The sequence below is a fragment of the Mustela putorius genome, unplaced genomic scaffold (assembly GCF_011764305.1).
Source record: "Mustela putorius furo isolate JIRA1106 unplaced genomic scaffold, ASM1176430v1.1 tig00003869_pilon_pilon_pilon, whole genome shotgun sequence".
NCBI classification, from domain to species: domain Eukaryota; kingdom Metazoa; phylum Chordata; class Mammalia; order Carnivora; family Mustelidae; genus Mustela; species Mustela putorius.
Genome location: NW_025422021.1, coordinates 27,312,070 through 27,329,666, shown reverse-complemented (window position 1 = coordinate 27,329,666; position 17,597 = coordinate 27,312,070). Strand labels below are relative to the sequence as shown.

Here is a 17,597-nt window from a genome sequence, read left to right as displayed (position 1 = left end):
ACTAGCTTTTAGTTTCTTCATTTTTTCTGTTATTTTTCCTGTTTTCTATTTCATTGACTTTTGCTCTTGTCTTTATTATTCCTTTCTTCCTCTTTGTTTTGTTTTCACTTGCTTCTTTTTTCTGGTTTCTTGAGGTAGAAGAAACTAAAGACACTAATTTGAGCCCTTTATTCTTTTCCTATATACACACTTGCTGGTCTAAATTTCTTTCTAAGTACTGTTTTGGCTGTGTACACAAAATTTTAATATACAGTGTTTTCTCTTTCATTCATAATTTTCATGTCATAATTTTCCCTTTAATCTTTTAATTGATCCATGGTTTTTCAGAAGTTTGTTATTTTTTCCTAAATATTTGAGGATTTTTCAGATATTTTTGTGTTCTTCTAATTTAATTTCATTGTAGCAAGACAACAAAATTTGTAATATTGGAATCTTTTAATACTTACTGATGATTTATTGAGAATTTTTATAGTCCAGAATAAGGTCAATCTGGTAAATGTGCCTTGTGCTTTTGAAAAGTTGTGTATTGTGTTATTGGGTGAAGTAGTTTATAAATATCAATTAGATCATGTTGTTGATAGTATTTTTTAAGTTTTCTACACCCTTACCGATTTCTGTCTACTTGTTTAAACAAATATTAAGAGAGGAGTATTTAACTATAACCATGATTGTGGATTTGTGTATTTCTCCCTGAAGTTCAGGTATTTTGAAGCACTGTTATTGGGTGTCATGTTCTATTGATGAGTTCAGTCATTTATTATTATAAAATGATCAGCTTTGAGTTTTTTTCCTCCCCTTACTAACGAGCACTCAACTGAGTACTGGAATGGGAACCTCTTCAGACATCGGGAGTTCTTACAGCTGTTTTTTCCTCCCCGTATCCTGTCCTGAGAATGCTGACCTTTTTGGGTTCACTGAACTCTCACGCCTTCTCAAGTCTGGGGCTCCAGTAGGCCCAGTCTGGGTCCTTCTCTGTGGACAGTGGTCCAGAAATTTCTCCAGGCAGTAAGCTGGGGAGATTGTAGGGTACGCTTCATTTATTCTTGATCTCTCAGGGATCCTTTTTCTTCACTGCCTCCCAGAGGAGGCAATCTTCTTTGTAAAACACCTGAAACAAGACTGTTACAGAGGAATTAATAGTTTCGGACCAAGATCATCTCTGAAACCCCGCACACACTCTGTCCTTTTTTCTACAACACATAACACTTCAGGGACATTGTTTAATGTATTTTATCTAGTATTTTATTACGTTCACATTCAGTCTGATCCCTATTACTCTATCTTGATCAGAAGCAGAAGTCTCGTTATGTTTCTACCTGTGAATGATAATTTTATAGAACTTTTTTTTTTTAAAGGCAGTGAAGGATACTGGTTTGGGAATCAAAATACCTAAGTTGTAACTCTGTCACTTGTTCTATAAATTAGAGAAAAATTATTTTGTTGAACTTTAAATCCCTTGTTGTTGTATGGACAGGATGAAGTAAGATAAAGCAAGTAAAAGTATTTTGTAAAAAATGAAGGCAAATGTAAAGTATTATTCGAAAATATGAAATGTGTGAGGGAGGGATTAGAAGATGTTGCTGCCTACCCATTTCTTATCATATCCCTTTTACCTTTTATCTGAATCTTGATTCTATCAGCAAAGGAAATGTGTCCAGCTGCAGTTCTTCCCATAACAGGGAATGGCTGTGTTACTCAGTTCTAGAAAATGAGGAATAACTGAAATCGCCCCTTCTCCATGATTTGCCCTGAATACATACTTGATTTGTGACACTCTAGCAGCTATTTTGTAAGTATGTGGAAAGATCAAGCCATCACATAGTTACTGGTCCTAGCCTTACTAAGTTGCTGAACCAACACTAGTATCCACCTTTCTCCAGATTTTTTGTTTAATGAGAAAATATACTATTGAATCCATTATTATTTGTGTTTAAAAATTGAATAAACTATGTTTAAGCTTTGTTTAAAATCAATAGCAGTATCTGGCTCATAGTAAGTGCTCAATAAATGTTTTAAATATAAATATGGTTAGATATATGAATCTTTCAGGACTCTTGTGGATGTAAATTGACATAAAGCAATCTTTCTCAAGTCTCAGATACTACAACTTCACAGTTTTGATTCAGGGTTGTAGATGGCTTTGCTCATCACAGGGGGCTTATCTCATTTCTTATAATTATACACACAAGGAGACTCTTCTTAGGTTTGCACCGGTGCCCTTTTAAGAAGCTAAGTGAACTTAGTTGTAAAACACTTCCTTATGTTTAAAACTTGAGGAAATACCAAAGAAACTCAGCTGACTTTGTAGAAGTATTTGTTTTGAATGATGGAAGAGCTTCTTTGCAAGCAATTGCATTGTAATCGGGGAATTCCTGATCAAGCTATCCTTAGCATAGCTTGCAAATGCCAAGTACATGAAATAAAAAGTTCTAAAATTTCATTTCCATGGAAGTGAATGGAGAATTTTAACAGTTTATTTTTTGTCCACTTTTTGCAGCATCAACTATAATAAGTCATATGTATTAGTTATCAGAAAATGAAATTCATATTTGAAAACAATCACCTGATTTTAATTTTATGGGGAAGGTATAAGGGTGTTACAATTAAAGTGATGTCTTCTTCCTCCCTCTCCATACCCTACCCCAAACAAATATATTCCTGGGATTTTTGATAGAAATTCTTACAGAAGCCTAATAATGTAATGGAGTGTGTTATTTATTTATATACTAAATAACATTCATGAATAATAACCAAATATTAAAGATTGAAAACCTTGAAATGGCTGAGTTCTTTTAGGTTCATGGATTTGCACACTTTGTCCTTGGCTCTTCTCAAAGTATGAGATTATGAGAGAGACTATATGTGATAAGATTTAGGGGGGGATAAGGTCCTCGTTACTGACAGAAATATGGCCAGAGGGAACCATAAATGTGTAATGAAAAAGGATTTCTCAACTGTGGAAAAGACCTCTAGCTTTTCTATCCTGACAGGCTGGGTGGGCTGATTTTGTGTCAATTAGAGCCAAAGTGTATGTCTAGAGATTGGAAAGAAAACAAATACATTTGTGGGTCAGAAGTGTCTCACTTGGGGGCACCTGCGTGGCTCAGTGGGTTAGAGCCTCTGCCTTCGGCCCAGGTCATGATCCCAGGGTCCTAGGATCGAGCCCTGTGTCGGGCTCTCTGCTCAGCAGGGAGTCTGCTTCCTTTCCTCTCTCTCTGCCTACTTGTGATCTCTCTCTCTGTCAAATAAATAAATAAAATCTTAAAAAAAAAAAAGAAATGTCTCACTTGGTTTGAACTAACTGCTTTTCTTTCTCACTCATTTTCTCTAGTTGGGGTGTGTGTATATGTATCTATATCTGTTATTCTTTCTTTGATTGGCAATACACTGTTTACTTTGATACAGTGTAGTTTTGGAACACAGATTGCATTTATTTAGACTTTTATTTTGGATTTATTTATATTCTCTCCATTTTTTTAAAAAGAAGACCAGAAATGGTTTATTTAATAGATCATACCCACACAATATGTCTCCGTGTGTGTATTTGCTTCAAAGGCTTTTGGTAAAACTCACTTGTCAATTCAACAAATAGTTATTGAACATCTTGGGGCTTATAAAGATAAAAGAAATGTGGCCCTTGATGTTTAGTCTTGTTGAGTTACCTTCTCCAGAAGCAGTTGCTTTTTAAAAGATGGTAACAACCCTGGTTTCATATCAGAATAACCTGGGGAGCTTGTTAAAAATACACCAGCCCATGCTCCAGCTCTTGGCTCAGGGAAATTCTGATAATAGGCAGGGCCCAAGATGTGTAGAGTTTTAACAACAAGCTCCCCAAGTGAATTTGATACACAAAGCATGATTAAAGAAATTCTCTAAGCTAAGGAAGGATGACTTATGAGTTCAGTCACTAGTTAACCGGTGGATGCCCTTGAAAGTATGTGGCTAAAGTTGTTTATAAGATTGTTTCTACTTCTACTCTTTTAAAATGGGTAGTAATAGTCTGCAAAGCATCCCAGAGATAAGATTGGGCCCAGGCTTCTTTGTAAAATAGGGACTGTTATGGAGGAGTAAGGTAGCCTTCAGCCAAAGATCACCTCCAAAGCTTTCCCAAACACCCTGTCCTTCTTTCTATTTCACACGAAATATGCTTATTTGTGTACATTTTCTCCTTCACTAGATTGTGAAGTATTCCAGAGCAGAAGCAATCTTCTTTTTCTCCCATTAAGGCACCTGGTAACCCATACGTCATAGCTATCGACAGGTGTTTATTTTGAATTGAATCCTCATTCAGCTCCTGGAGTCCGACCATATATGCATACACTCACCGTGGATACTTATAAAAATCCATTAAAGCGTATATTTGCTTATAAAACATTTCAATCACACAAAAGAGTGTGTGATTCCTTACATAAGGAAGAAAGAACAGTAAAACAAGCACCCACGGACCCATTTCCCAGTTCATGAAATAGGACGTTGCCAGTACTTTTCAGGGGACCTGTTAAACTAGAGCCTTTTGAATGGTAACCAGCTTCTGAAACTTGAATCAGAATGCTTGCATTCGGTCACCGATTGGTTGGATCATTTACTTGTCAAGTGTGCCGAATTAAGTGTCAGAACCGACGTAGACGAGGTAGTGATTTCTCCTGTTGGACTTCGGGAGTACTAAAGGGTCCCAGACCATGGCCTCTAAAGCGCACAGATTGCCTCTGAAGCTTGACCCAGGCTCCGTCCCGCCGAGAGGGCGTGGTTTCGGCGAGCGGACACTTTGGACAGAAACTACGCGTCCCGGCAGTCCACGGGGCGAGTGGGAGGAGCCTGGCCGGGGGCGGGGGCCGGGCGAGGGGGGCATTGTGTCGGGAGCGCCGAGCTGCATTTGTCTGCTAGAGGTGCTCGCCGAACGAGCGTTGTGCTCGCCAGCCGCGGGGCTGGAAGTGTCAGCGGCGGCTGCGGCCCGGCGGAACACCGAGTTCGAGGAACCACGCGCCCGCTGGCCGCGATCGCAGGCAGGGGGCGGCGTGCCAGTGGAGCAACATGCAGAGAGGCGCCCGGCGCCCTGACGACCCCTCCCAAGGAAAAGAGGCCGGAACGGCTCTGGGGCGGCCGAGAGCATGAGGGAGGCCGGGGGGCGGCTCGGCGAGGAGCGCTGCTAGGGAGAGGTGCGCGCTGCACACTCGCCAGGGCGCAGCGGAGGGCGGGGAGCCGGGCAGGTCGCGCCAGCGGGCGGGAGCCGGCCGCCGGGAGCTGTTCTGATTTCCGACGCGAACGCGAGGGGCCCGGAGTAGCCCCCAGCCCCGGCGTGCAGCCAACATGGGCAACGCGGGGAGCATGGATTCGCAGCAGACCGATTTCAGGGCGCACAACGTGCCTTTGAAGCTGCCGATGCCCGAGCCAGGTGAACTGGAGGAGCGGTTTGCCATCGTGCTGGTGAGTGCGCGGCGGGGCCCCGGGGCTCCGGGCGGGGAGTCGCAGCTGACCCCCGCCCCCTCCTTTTCTCCCCGCGCCGGGAGCGAGCCTCCTGTCCCAAGGGGGGAGGCGCCCACCTTCCCCTTTGTGGCTTCCCCAGCCTCACTTTTCTCCGTTCGCCTCTAGCCCCCGTGCTCCGCCCTCTCGGGGTCCCGGGATGGGGCTGGGGGCTCGGGCCGGGCTGCCTGGCCGGCCCTGAGCCCATTGTCTGGCGGGAGAAGCACCTCGCAGCGCGTGTGCCCGGGAGGTGCGGCGTGGGCGTGAAGGAAAGGTGGCGCGGGCCGGGGAGAAGGGGGCGGCGAGCCGCTAAGGCTTTTTGTTTAAAAATACAATAAACCCCAAACCCGCAAATCCCGAGTCCCTGCGGACCAGCTGCCTCGCGGGGTCCGGGGCAGATGGGTGCATGCGGCCGGCAGCGAGCGGCGAGCGAAGGCGAACTTGGAGGCGGACCTAGCGGCTTGGCGGAGGGGAGCTCGCCCGAAAGGGAAAGATAAGCAGACCCGGGGTTGTGCGGCGCCCCGGTCCCTAAGCTGGGAGCGGGGCATCTGAAACCCAGGCGCGAGAGAAGCTTTGCCTCAGCTCGTTCCTTTCGGTCTTAAATCTTAAACCACAAGAATGTGCAGTTTTGCGGGGACGTGTTTCGAACTGTTCTGACATCAAGGGCGACCCCTTCCCTCCTCCAGCACGCACAGCCAAGTTCCCGGCTCCTTCCGAAATCTGCGATTAGCTTTTTAGCTTCCCAAATCCAAGACACCGAAGACTCATTTCTCTCCTTTCCTGCTGGGACTAAGTTTCTGAACCCCTCCCAGCTAGAACTTGACAGTGTTGTGAGCTCAAGAGGGTGTGGCGGCCTCCCCCTCGACCCAGCGAGAGTCTGTCTGTACTGCAGCTGGTCCCCAGACTTCCGATTTTTAGTGACCCAGCCTCCTTCAAGGGATGTTGGGAGGGAAACGGGCAAGAGCCTATGCGTTCCTCTTCCTTACCCTTGTCCATCTACCTTTTCCTAGCTAGTTACTTCTAAACTCTAGGAGGCTAGGTAACGAGAGAAACTTGTGCTCAAGGCAGCCAGTTTTGTGTCTGCTGCAGGTTTTTGGTGTGTAACCTCCCAACTTTGAGTCTGAAGACGGACATTTAAAACTGCCTTTCTCCAGGCCTTTCTAAAGGGATAGTTTGAGAGGGGGCCCAGTGTTCTGGATGGCAGGTTAACTTCGTGCTCTTTGGAAGAACAGAGGCCACCAGCTTTTTTCAAGGCCCCGGAAAGTCTGATGTAGCAGTTGGGGGATAGAGGAGGCTGCCTGTCTTGCTTTGCATTTTCTCTGATCTCCCACAGCTGCTCCCCACTGTTGTGCAAGATGGGACACACTGAAAGGAGAGGCATAGGCTTAATTACTTCTCAAGGCAGCCTGGGTGCGTACTTGACCTGTCTTCCCAGAGACCAACGTTTTTATTCAAAATCCTCTTTCTTCCAGACACATGGTTCTTACCTCCTAGATCTGGATTTTCTGTCTTTTCATCCTGTGATGTTGTGTTTGTGGGTGTACTTGAAATGGAAGGGCCAGTGACACAGGAAAACCTGATAACAATAATGCAATTGAGTTCTGCTAGATTGGGATAGCGGGTTTTGCATGAGCTTTTAGTTACTCTGCTGATTAATAACACATGATCTGAATTAATCTTTAGAAAAATGTTTCATCATTACCATGGTGGATTTGTGTTATTATGAAGTCTAGCAGTCACAGATTTAGTATGTAGACATTTATGATTCTACATCACAAGCTCATTGGGGCAGTGGTTGGTTGTTGTGGTTTCTTCTGCTCTACTGTGTGTCATACACAATTACTGGATGTGTCCTTTTCTTAATTGTTTATAATATTTTAAGCCTCTCAAAATAAACAAAAAACAAGAACAAAAAAATATCAGGCTGACCTTTTTTGAATAGAGAAAAAGCTTTTGGGAAAATTCTCAGCTTGGGGTCCCTCTTGTTAGTGATGCATTTGGACATTGATGTGGTGTTTACTGTAACTCTCCGTAGTCAGCTCCAGCTGCTTTTTGGAAACCTACAAGAGGAGTTGAAAGAAGCCCTCTTTCTGGGCTTAGGAGTGAAGGTGATTTCTCTTAAGGTCAGTTTTGGTTTTGTTTTTGTTTTTTTTCCGGAGTTGCACACGTGATGGCCTCAACCATGCTTTTCTTCATGAATTCCTTAAGAAATGAACTCAAACCGTTTAAATCTGGAGATCAAGCTAGAAGGACAAATTTTAGGTGGCAAGTTTTAAAGTATATATGTAGAGAAATTCTTTACCCTGGGGCAAAGGGAATCATGTTGGCATTATTGATGCTAGCTTTATTTTCATCTATAATAAGGATCATATATATTTTTTGGGAGGAAAACCAGATAGTAGAACTGTGCAGGAAAGTGTACAGGCACCACATTGTGAGTATGGCTTACATCAATAATTAATGAGACATTTCAGGCGTGGAAAAGCATTCCATCCTCAAGCTCTAGAATATTTAAAGCATTGGGGAAGAGTAAATAAAAATTATAATGACAGAAGTCCATCTATTTCTGAAAACTCTCGAGACCAGACCTACTTAGTGACTATCCCCCTACCCCTTCATCAATCTAAATGAGTTAAATGGTATAAATCTAAAAAATTAATTTGTATGAATGGAAAGGAGAGAGTCAAAGATTGCAGCATTAAGATCAGTGGAAGGGTAAATTGTAAAAAGTAATGATTTTTTTAATAGGAAAACTTTTTTTAAAGATTTTATTTATTGGGACACCTGGGTGGCTCAGTTGGTTGGGCAGCTGCCTTCGGCTCAGGTCATGATCCCAGCGTCCTGGGACGGAGTCCCACATCAGGCTCCTTGCTCGGCAGGGAGCCCTCTTCTCCCTCTGACTCTGCCTGCCACTCTGTCTGCCTGTGCTTGCGTTCTCTCTCTCTGACAAATATATAAAATCTAAAAAAAAAAAAAAAAAAAAACCCTAAAAAAAAAAAAAAAAGATTTTATTTACTTGACAGAGAGATCATAAGTAGTCAGAGAGGCAGACAGAGAGGGAGGAGGAAGCAGGCTCCCCGCTGAGCAGAGATCCTGATGAGGGGCTCCATCCCAGGACCCTGAGACCATGACTGGAGCCGAAGGCAGAGGCTTTAACCCACTGAGCCACCCAGCTGCCCCAGGAAAATGTTTTTTAAAATAGACTTAAATTACTGAACTTCTGCAGTTAAAGACTAGTACAAATTGTTTCTAAATCTTAGGAGATTAATTTTCCTAAGGAGAGTCTCCTTCTTAAACTTGTCTTCTGTATTGCTATAGTAGTTATAAAACACATGTATGCGAAAGTACTACTGACTCCTTGTATACGTTTAGCTATTTGCATCCTTGTAGCTACCTTCAAGCTGTAAGGTGATACGCCTTTGTGCACTTGTGTGTGATATTTTTGTTACGCTGTTTGATGAAAGTCTTTCATAAATTATAAATTTACTCATCTGGTTTTATTCCTTTAGGATGAATACATGTCACATATTTCTAGTGACATTGGCATGTGTTTATTTTTGGGAGTCCTACACTTTTTTTTTTTAAGATTTTACTTATTTGTCAGAGAGAAAGAGCATGTGTGCACACATGCACAAACACGGGGAACCACAGGCAGAGAGAGAAGCAGACTTGCCACTGAGCCAGGATCCTGATATGGGACTCGATCCCAGGACCCTGGGATCATGACCTGAGCCAAAGGCAGCTACTTAACCGACTGAGCCACCCAGGAGTCCCTGGGGTCCTACACATTTATAATAAAATATCCCAATGGCTCTCTGTTGCATTAAACATTACCTGAACATTGGCAATACACATACTCATGCGCACACACTCTTGTGTCCTTTATTTTCAAAGATGATGCTATGAAGTTTATTTTGGGGTGGGGTGAACCGATGACAGTGTCTGTCCGAGAATACCTCTTTCTATGTTGGATCATCCATGCTGTTCACTAATTTTTGGCTTGAAGTCATAGTCTGCAACTAAAATGTAAGTCCCCCAGTGCCTTTGTCAAGGATTCTTTCTTGGAATGTCGGAGGAAAGGATACTTTTAAGCCCTCTATCTTAGCTGGTGTATCTCTGTGTGATCTTAGATATCAGGCTGCTCTGCAAACAGAATCAAGACCAATTAGAAAGTGATGGTGTAGGGCAGTATTATCATATGTTTGATACTGGGAACTACATTGGTGTGTGATTAATTGGAGTCAATTTCTTTCCAGCCCCACCCCCCCTTCTTGCCCTGAGGGGTGAATGTAGTCATTCTGCTTTAGGAAGAAGTGAAACATTTTGAGTACCTGCTATGAGCATACCCTATGCTTACAAATTCATGTAATCCTCACATGAATTCTAGGAGATAAAATGAGCTAAGTTGCCTAAACTCCTACAGTTATTGAATAACTGATCTAGAATTTTTCACCCAGATTTGGATCTCTGAATCTCCCCTCTGCCCCCTCACCCTATGTTTTATTACACTTCTGGGGCCCTTGAACTAGGAAGGAAAAAAAACCTGCTTAGAGCTAGCAGGAAAATCATCTAAAAAAAAAAAAATCTCTAAATCTGATAAGTGCCAGTTTCAGACTGTATAAAATTGGCAAAAATGTCTTACAAGTGACTGCTGTGAGGTGCCCGTGATGTTTCACATTCAAAGTCAAACATTAGGGCATTTTCACTAGGCTGTTCCATTTCTCAGCCACGGTATGGGTGATGGGGTCCAAGGGTGCACTTCGGTTTTTTCTATCAAGGTAGCCTTGACCCACCTTGGTTGGGAATTTAGGATTTCCAAAATCAGAGGAAAGAAAGAAACAATCTGTCAGTGCAATGCATGTACCCCAAATGTAATTACTTGTGAAAGGACAAGGAAAGTCAAGTTTGAACATTTATTTCCCTCTGCAAGGTGGTGTTCCCTTTTAACCACTTCCAAGGAGAACTCTTGCCATGAAGTCTGCTGAGCAGATGGATGGCTGAGGGAGCGCTTCAGTCGTTGTCAGATGCTCCCTGACTTTCCTCACATCCTTTCTCTTGTTCGGGAAAGGTGGTAGAGAAGGGGAGGGGGTGGCGTGTTGGGACTTCGAGCCATTACAATCTCATCCTAGGTCCTAAACCTCTGAGCTCCTTTATTTCACCAATCTTCGGATTATATGCTTATTATTGGGGTGCATTCCACCCCCCCCCCATAATGCCAGTACCTTAGGATATCTAGTATAGAAGCTGATCAAAGGCTGTTATCTAAATGTGTTTGGCTACTGTGAGAGACTGGCAGAAACACAAACAGATGGGTTTTGGGAAGGAAAGGTATGCATGCTCTCACATCCTTAGGTGATACGAATTACTTTTGCTTGTGTCCTCTCGCTTAGCAAATAGTGCTGGCCTGGGAGGCAGGAAACCTAGTTTCTAGAATCCTATCTCCTGCACCAGGTTGAGCAAGTGAAACGTTTTCCTCTGGTGCTTGATTTTTCTTCCCCAGTAAACTGAAATACAACTTGACACAACTGTTAAAGATAGTGAAGAGTTTTTTTTTTTTAAGATCCTAGCGCTTGAGAGTGTAAGATTTCCAGAACATACCGCCCTGTGATCCATTAGCTGACTTTGCATTTTGAAGAGCTTTGTGCAGGAACTTGTGTAGGTGTATTCTGTGTGGTCTAGAGAATACAATTTCCAGGGTCAGTGACAAAAAGTCACATAAGCTTTAGGAAAAGTATTTTAACATTTAGCATCGTCAGTGAGGTGAGGAGTGCACTCTCCGTTAGAGCTGCTCACACAGAAGTCGGACGAGGAATACTGGCGACTGGAGGTTCTTTGCAAACCCAAGACTTGGCTGGTGCTTTACTGGCCTGCATGGTGCCCTCCTTGAGGTGAGCCTGCCACGTGCAGGTCTGGACCTAGAATCCTAGCACCTGAGAGTAGGGAAGGATTCCCCTGTAGTTTTCTCCTGGGCTCAAGAAGAAAATAAGTGTAGGCTTGTGTTTTTCTGGAGATTTATTTGACTTTATAAAAACTGTTGCTTGAAGGCCTTGGTCTTAAAGAAGTGTGCTCTTTTTTATCCCCCCTGCTTCGGGCTTGGGGTCAACGGACAAAGTGCTTTGGGCTTCCTTATGTTTAAGCAAGTGACAGGTGCCATGTAAGTGGCTGACAGATTCTGGGTGGTCTTCTCTACTTTGCAAGAGGGTGCTGGGAGCTGGAAGTCTCTTATGGACAAAGCAGTGAATCCTTAGACAAGAACAGATTGAATTGCTTAGGAGGGAGGGTGAGTTACAAGCTGGCTCTTCTCTCAAATAGGGCCATGCCTGGGGGGCTCAGTCAGGTAAGCCTCTGCCTTCAGCGCAGGTCATGAATCCTGGGCTCGAGTCCCGCATCGGGCTCCCTGCTAGGCAGGGAGTTGGCATCTCTTTCTCCCTTCTGCTCTTCATCTATCAAATAAATAAATAAATAAATAAAATCTTGAAAGAAAAAAAAAAAAACAAACAGTGGTGCATGTTTCCTTCCTTCCCCCAAACCCCAGGACTGTGTCCCCTGGGTTTGGGGTCATGGTCTCTGTAGAAGGGCTTCATACACCTTGTCAGCTCTCACCTGCTTGAATCCTGTGGGCAGCAGTAACCCCTCTCACCTCTTTGCTCCTGTCTGCTCACGCTGCCGGTGATCTTCCTCTTCCCAGTTGCTCTATCCCCTTTTCCAGAAGCCTCTCTTTCAGTGTAACACTAAGGAGTATGCAGTTTCCGTTGGCTGTGACTTGGCAGCAGTGTCGAGGGAGGAGGGGAGGCCCGAGAGCTGTGATTGAGCTAGTCCGCAGATGTTGGGCCAGAAGGGCTGGGAGTCCCTACCTGAGGCAGAACGGTGTTTGTTGTGGACAGTAGAAGTGTATGCTCTGCTTGTTGTCTTAAAAAAACATGCAACAAAGATCCTGACCAGTAGATACATAGATATCCACCTCGCCACAGACTTTTTTGGTTCTAGGACACACCAGAGGTGTTCCTCCAGTCAGATTTCTGGTGTTCTTGGGCAGCTGGTAACTGACTTCAGTGACTGAATTCACACAGAACCTTAGTCCACGTTTTTCTTTGAGGAGCTGCTGTTAGCCCTTCTATCCCTTGCCCCAGAAGCTGACATGCTGAGGCCTTTAAATCCTGCTATCTCCAGAGGTAATCTCTCTTGACTGAGTTCTGTGTGGTAAGATAGCTCTCGTGCCTGGCCTATACTAAAAACTCGTTGGCCTTTGGAAAGGTGTCGGATCTTTTACATTTTTGGCTCTGTGCCTGGTGTTGGGCCCTGAGATTTGACTGGTACCTGCAGGGCCTGCCTTGAAGAGAGGGATTTGTTCGTGAACCTGACTTCTTCCCCTTGTTTTTCTTTTTCTTTTCCCATGGGAGTTTGGCTGAACACTTCATTTCAGGCAGGATGGTAAAGGGATTGACAAACTGAAACAGTCGTCCTCAAACTTGGTGCCATCGGTCTCACCTGGGAGCCTCAAAAAAATATAGACTCTTGGGTTGGTGAATACGGTAGAGTAGGAAAAGAATTGTGTAAAAGGTACCAAAAATTGTGGGGAAATTAGTCAAAGTGGAGAAGAGGTGAAAAACCAAACTCTTGGGCGCCTGGGTGGCTCAGTCGGTTAAGCCACTGCCTTCGGCTCAGGTCATGTTCTCAGGGTCCTGGGATCGAGTCCCGCGTAGGGCTCTCTGCTCAGCAGGGAGCCTGCTTCCTCCTCTCTCTCTCTGCCTGCCTCTCTGTCTACTTGTGATCTCTGTCTGTCAAATAAATAAATAAAATCTTTAAAACAAAACAAAACAAACTCTTAAAGATGTCTGCTGCAGTCAAAAGCACCAAGATGAGAAATACGGAAAAATGGATCAAAGCCTGTTGAATGTTAGACATATTAACTAAGAAATGATCATCGTATAATCATAATGAAAATCTGCAGAGAAGGTTCTACAGCTCCAGAGTGAACAGTGACCCCAAGGTGTACTTCTGGAGTAGAAAAATCAATAAATCAATTGTATTTTTGCTTAGGCCTCTATTCTCAAGCCTAATTGTTTGTTGGTTCAATGCAGGCCTTTTGCTTTGATCTCTGGTTTTACCACTTACAAAGACTTGATGAGCTTGGCTTCCCGGAGTGAAATTCAAATACACTTGTGAAATGTAAACAACATTCATTTATTAAGAATCCTATAATCAGGGCAAATTGGCATGCTTATATAAGCAATTAGCTTTGATAATAGAAAGATAAATAGGATGGTAGGTCAAGAATGAGCCGATTGTTCTCAATGCAAGAGTCTAGTTATTCCTTTAGCAAGCAGTTATAAGCAAATAGACATTCCTCTTATTCATAATCTTTAGCATTTGTGGTTTGGGATTTGAGGACCGCATATGTGGTTTCTTGAATTGAGAGGATAGGAGCAATTAATGTCTCATTTTCGTCTAGAAATAAAAATAAATCTTGCAAGGAAATGTAGGTAGTCGAGTTTATGACCGGATAAAACTTTGTAGTATTGTAGTAACTGGGAACAGGACAAGAGAAGGTTTGGATTTATATAGGAAGAGTAAAGGATATTTTTTTTTTAAAGATTTTTTATTTATTTATCAGAGAGGGGGGGGAGAGAGCGAGCACAGGCAGACAGAATGGCAGGCAGAGGCAGAGGGAGAAGCAGGCTCCTCGCCGAGCAAGGAGCCCGATGTGGGACTCGATCCCAGGACGCTGGGATCATGACCTGAGCCGAAGGCAGCTGCTTAACCAACTGAGCCACCCAGGCGTCCCGGAAGAGTAAAGAATATTAATGGAGTTTTAATTTTATTTTGGTGGGATAGGTAAAGATGATGACTGCTTCATAGTGGGAGAAAGATTGAACATAAGCTCATCTACCTTTAGGAATTTATTATTATTATTTTTAATGTTGAGGGAAGTAGTAGGAAAACTAATAGAAGTTGGTAGAACACCATTTTGTTTCATGACAGCATTGCTCAGTGAGGTCTGGACTGCCCTGTGTTATCTTCAGGAAAGCTGGGGAGACCCCATGCAAAGGTGGTGAATCAGGTGAGTAGTTCTGTGGGTTAGTTTCACTTCTGGCCCCTTAAGTACCCAGGATGGTCGGCCTTCGTGGTTTTTCTGAGGAAACGTTCTCTTAGTGATAGTGTGCTGTCTTGACTAATTGGGATTCGTTACCCATGGGGACTTCTGCCTGGTGAACCTGGGAGGCCAATTCAGTCCAAATGCTTTGGGACCAGGATGTTACACACTTGGAATTGGGAGTCCCCAGGCCTTATCACAAAATCATCATTCCCTTGCTGACTAATCAGGCCATCCCTTCATAAACCGGGAGGGAATGTTTCAGGCTGTGTGGCCTTCTGGGTCTGTGGAAGCATTCAGCTTGCCAGGGTGCAGCCTCTCCAAAGGTCCTTCACACTCAGAGTTTTGAGTCTCATAATCGCTGGCGTTTTGGAAAGCATTTGTTTGGTTTAGAAATCTCCGGATCATCTGTGAATTTACCAGTTCCCAATCCTCATTGAATGGAGTCCTTCACTAACATTAGACAGCAATATTTTTGTTATTTCACCAGTAATTATCAGAAATGCCAGTGGTTTCCTCTAAATTTTCTGTGGGTAATGGAGAAATGGAAAAACATCTTTTGGTTGTTCTTGAGGATGGTAGCTCCTAACCGTCCCTCAGAAAATCTTCCTATTGAAGAATAATAGACAAACAGAGATGGGTCTGGAGCATTAAGTGTACAGACTGATGGATTTTCTCAACCTGAACACGCTGTTGGAATCCCTGGATCAGGAATCGGAGTCTCTTACCCTGTTTTTCCTTCATACGTGGTTCACCTTGGCTCCTTGCCACCCTGGCCACAGTCACTCACCTGAATGAACTTTCCAAGTGGTCAGACTTAACGTGGAAGAAAGTAGACCACAGGATCGTGCCTTGTGGTCTTACTTTAAGTGACTCTAACCAGAAGGTTTCCACTGTTTCCTTTGAGAGATTTCCTCCGTCCAAGGAGGCCTGACCATTAGGAAATATTGATATTGTGGTATCTTCCGGCTGCTTTTAGATACTTCCTCATTGATAACCCTAATGGGATCATGTGTGTGTGTGTATAGCGTCTGTTTTTCATAATACTGAGAAGACGACATTTTGATTTGTATTCCTAGAGTAAAGCATGAATGGGGAGCATTTGCAATTTGGGCTTCACTACTTGGAATTTTGCCCTTGCAGATACAAATTATGTTAATTCACTCACAAGCCTAAGTTCTGGCCTTTAGCTTTTGCCATCTATCTTGATGATTCTTTCGAAGTATTAAAAGGGATAAGATGATGGATTTCATCCTTTGGCTCCATTTTCCCATCAGAACCCTATCCCGTTATTCCAGACATCAGTCCAACTGGAGAGGCTCTTTGGCTCTGTTTGTGGTTAGGGGCTCCCCTCCGTGTTCTCCTGCCTTCCGTCTCCCTCCCAGCCTTCTCATTGAAGCCATCCACAGTCTGGCCAGACCCCTCTCCTCTTCTGGTTCCTTGTTTGATCCCTGTCCTCAGAACTTTCCCTCTATTACACCTTGGCTTGCAGTGACTCTCCTGCATGTCAGGGACTCCCTTGGCTCCTCATTTACTGAGATCCTACCCAGCTTTTGAGGCTCTTCTGAAATCCTGCCTCTTCTCTGTGTCCCTGTAGGCCAGCATCAGCTTGGGGGAGGTGGGAAAAACAACTGTCCTCTTTTTGATCTTTTTATTGTAGGAATAGTATGAATTATTTCTCTTGCTCATCAGGCCCTTGATTAAATACCATGTTGTATGAGGTGTGACTGTAAAATAAAGGGAGGCTTTTATGTGGCGCTTTGCAGCCACTCATTACACTCTCTGCGATCGTTTACGTCTGTTTTATTGGCCAGTTCACATCATGCGCTCCTGGAAGACCAGGACCACGTCTTACAGGCCCTGGTGCTTTTCCTTCTCAGCACAGCGCTTGGCCCTGGGGAAGAGTGTCAGCAGTTACTGACTTGATTAGAGAAGGACAGGGCACCATAGGATGCGGGCTGAAACAGGACAGGAACTGAGTAGCTGACCACACTGGGCTTGACTGTTAATTGCATATAACTTGCCAGTTGTGTTGAAAGGACACTTTGTAACAGATTCTTGCTCATCCTGGTATTCCTGGTATCACTTGTGTGTAGTAGGTGCCCGGGATTACTGGGAGTTCAGAGAGAGTAAGTTGGTATCATGCCTCACTTGGCTCCTTTGGGAAAACTGGTGAATTAGGAGAAGAGGGCAGTGAAATGGCCAAGAAAATCAGTGGTTTTTCACTGTCAGTAAGCCAGATCAGTGTGTCATGATGTACTGTCATCAAGTTAGTAGCCCCGTCGTGTAGGGCTTTCTTCCAGTAGGATGTCCCTTATGTTGTATTTGGAATCAGGCAAGTTTAAGGGAGCAACATTCCGAATATGGGCATCTTGGAGCTTTGCTATTTGCAAAGTGCTTTCAAATGAACTTTTGTGATTCTAAGTGTTTTTTTTTTTTTTTTTTTAAAGATTTTATTTATTTGATGAGAGAGCGAGAGAGGGAGTATAAGCAGTGGGAGGGGAGAAGCAGGCTCCCCACAGAGCAGGGAGCCCAATGTGGGGCTCCATCCCAGGACCCTGGGATCATGACCCGAGCTGAAGGCAAATGCTTAACGACTGAGCCACCCAGGCGCCCCACTCCCAGAGGTGTTTCTTGGCAGTGGTTTTGTGCGGTCACCACCCTGCTGCTCCTTAAAATCAGATGATTTCTAAAAGTGGTCACTGCAGTATTGTCACTGTTCCAGACCCGTGGGACCTAACAGTTTGAGAATGGACTATTTGATTAGCATGAACAGATAGATCCCTTGTAAGTAAAGACCCTCTGAAGCCTGGTACTTGCAATGGCCGATTTCATCTGCTTGAAGCTAGATCTGGGTCAGGCAAGAAATGGAGAGGTGTGTTTTTCGTTTTTGTCTTGTGTTTTTGTTTCTGTTGTCATTGTTTTTGCTTGCTCCTAGCTTGTTGGATTTTTTTTTCTTGATCTTATTTATCTTTTAATTTTAAGGACATCTAGGAGGTTTTTTTGATTCTGAAGTTAAAAATACAAGAAAAGTCGTATAGAG

At 43.8% G+C, this 17,597-nt stretch overlaps 1 protein-coding gene across 9 annotated transcripts in view; it reads left to right on the top strand.

Moving 5' to 3' along the window:
* Nucleotides 1-4,822: 4,822 nt before the first annotated feature.
* Nucleotides 4,823-17,597, top strand: part of FMNL2 (formin like 2) — a 319,730-nt gene continuing 306,955 nt past the window's right edge. For 7 of the 9 annotated variants that reach the window (XM_004743864.3, XM_004743868.3, XM_004743866.3 and 4 more), the window contains exon 1: nt 4,824-5,424. In XM_004743864.3, the coding sequence (XP_004743921.1) occupies nt 5,308-5,424 (117 nt within the window). In that variant the 5' untranslated portion in view covers nt 4,824-5,307. Of the gene's footprint in view, nt 5,425-17,597 lie in introns of all 9 variants that reach the window. The other 2 variants (XM_004743863.3, XM_004743869.3) reach the window with 2 other exon arrangements.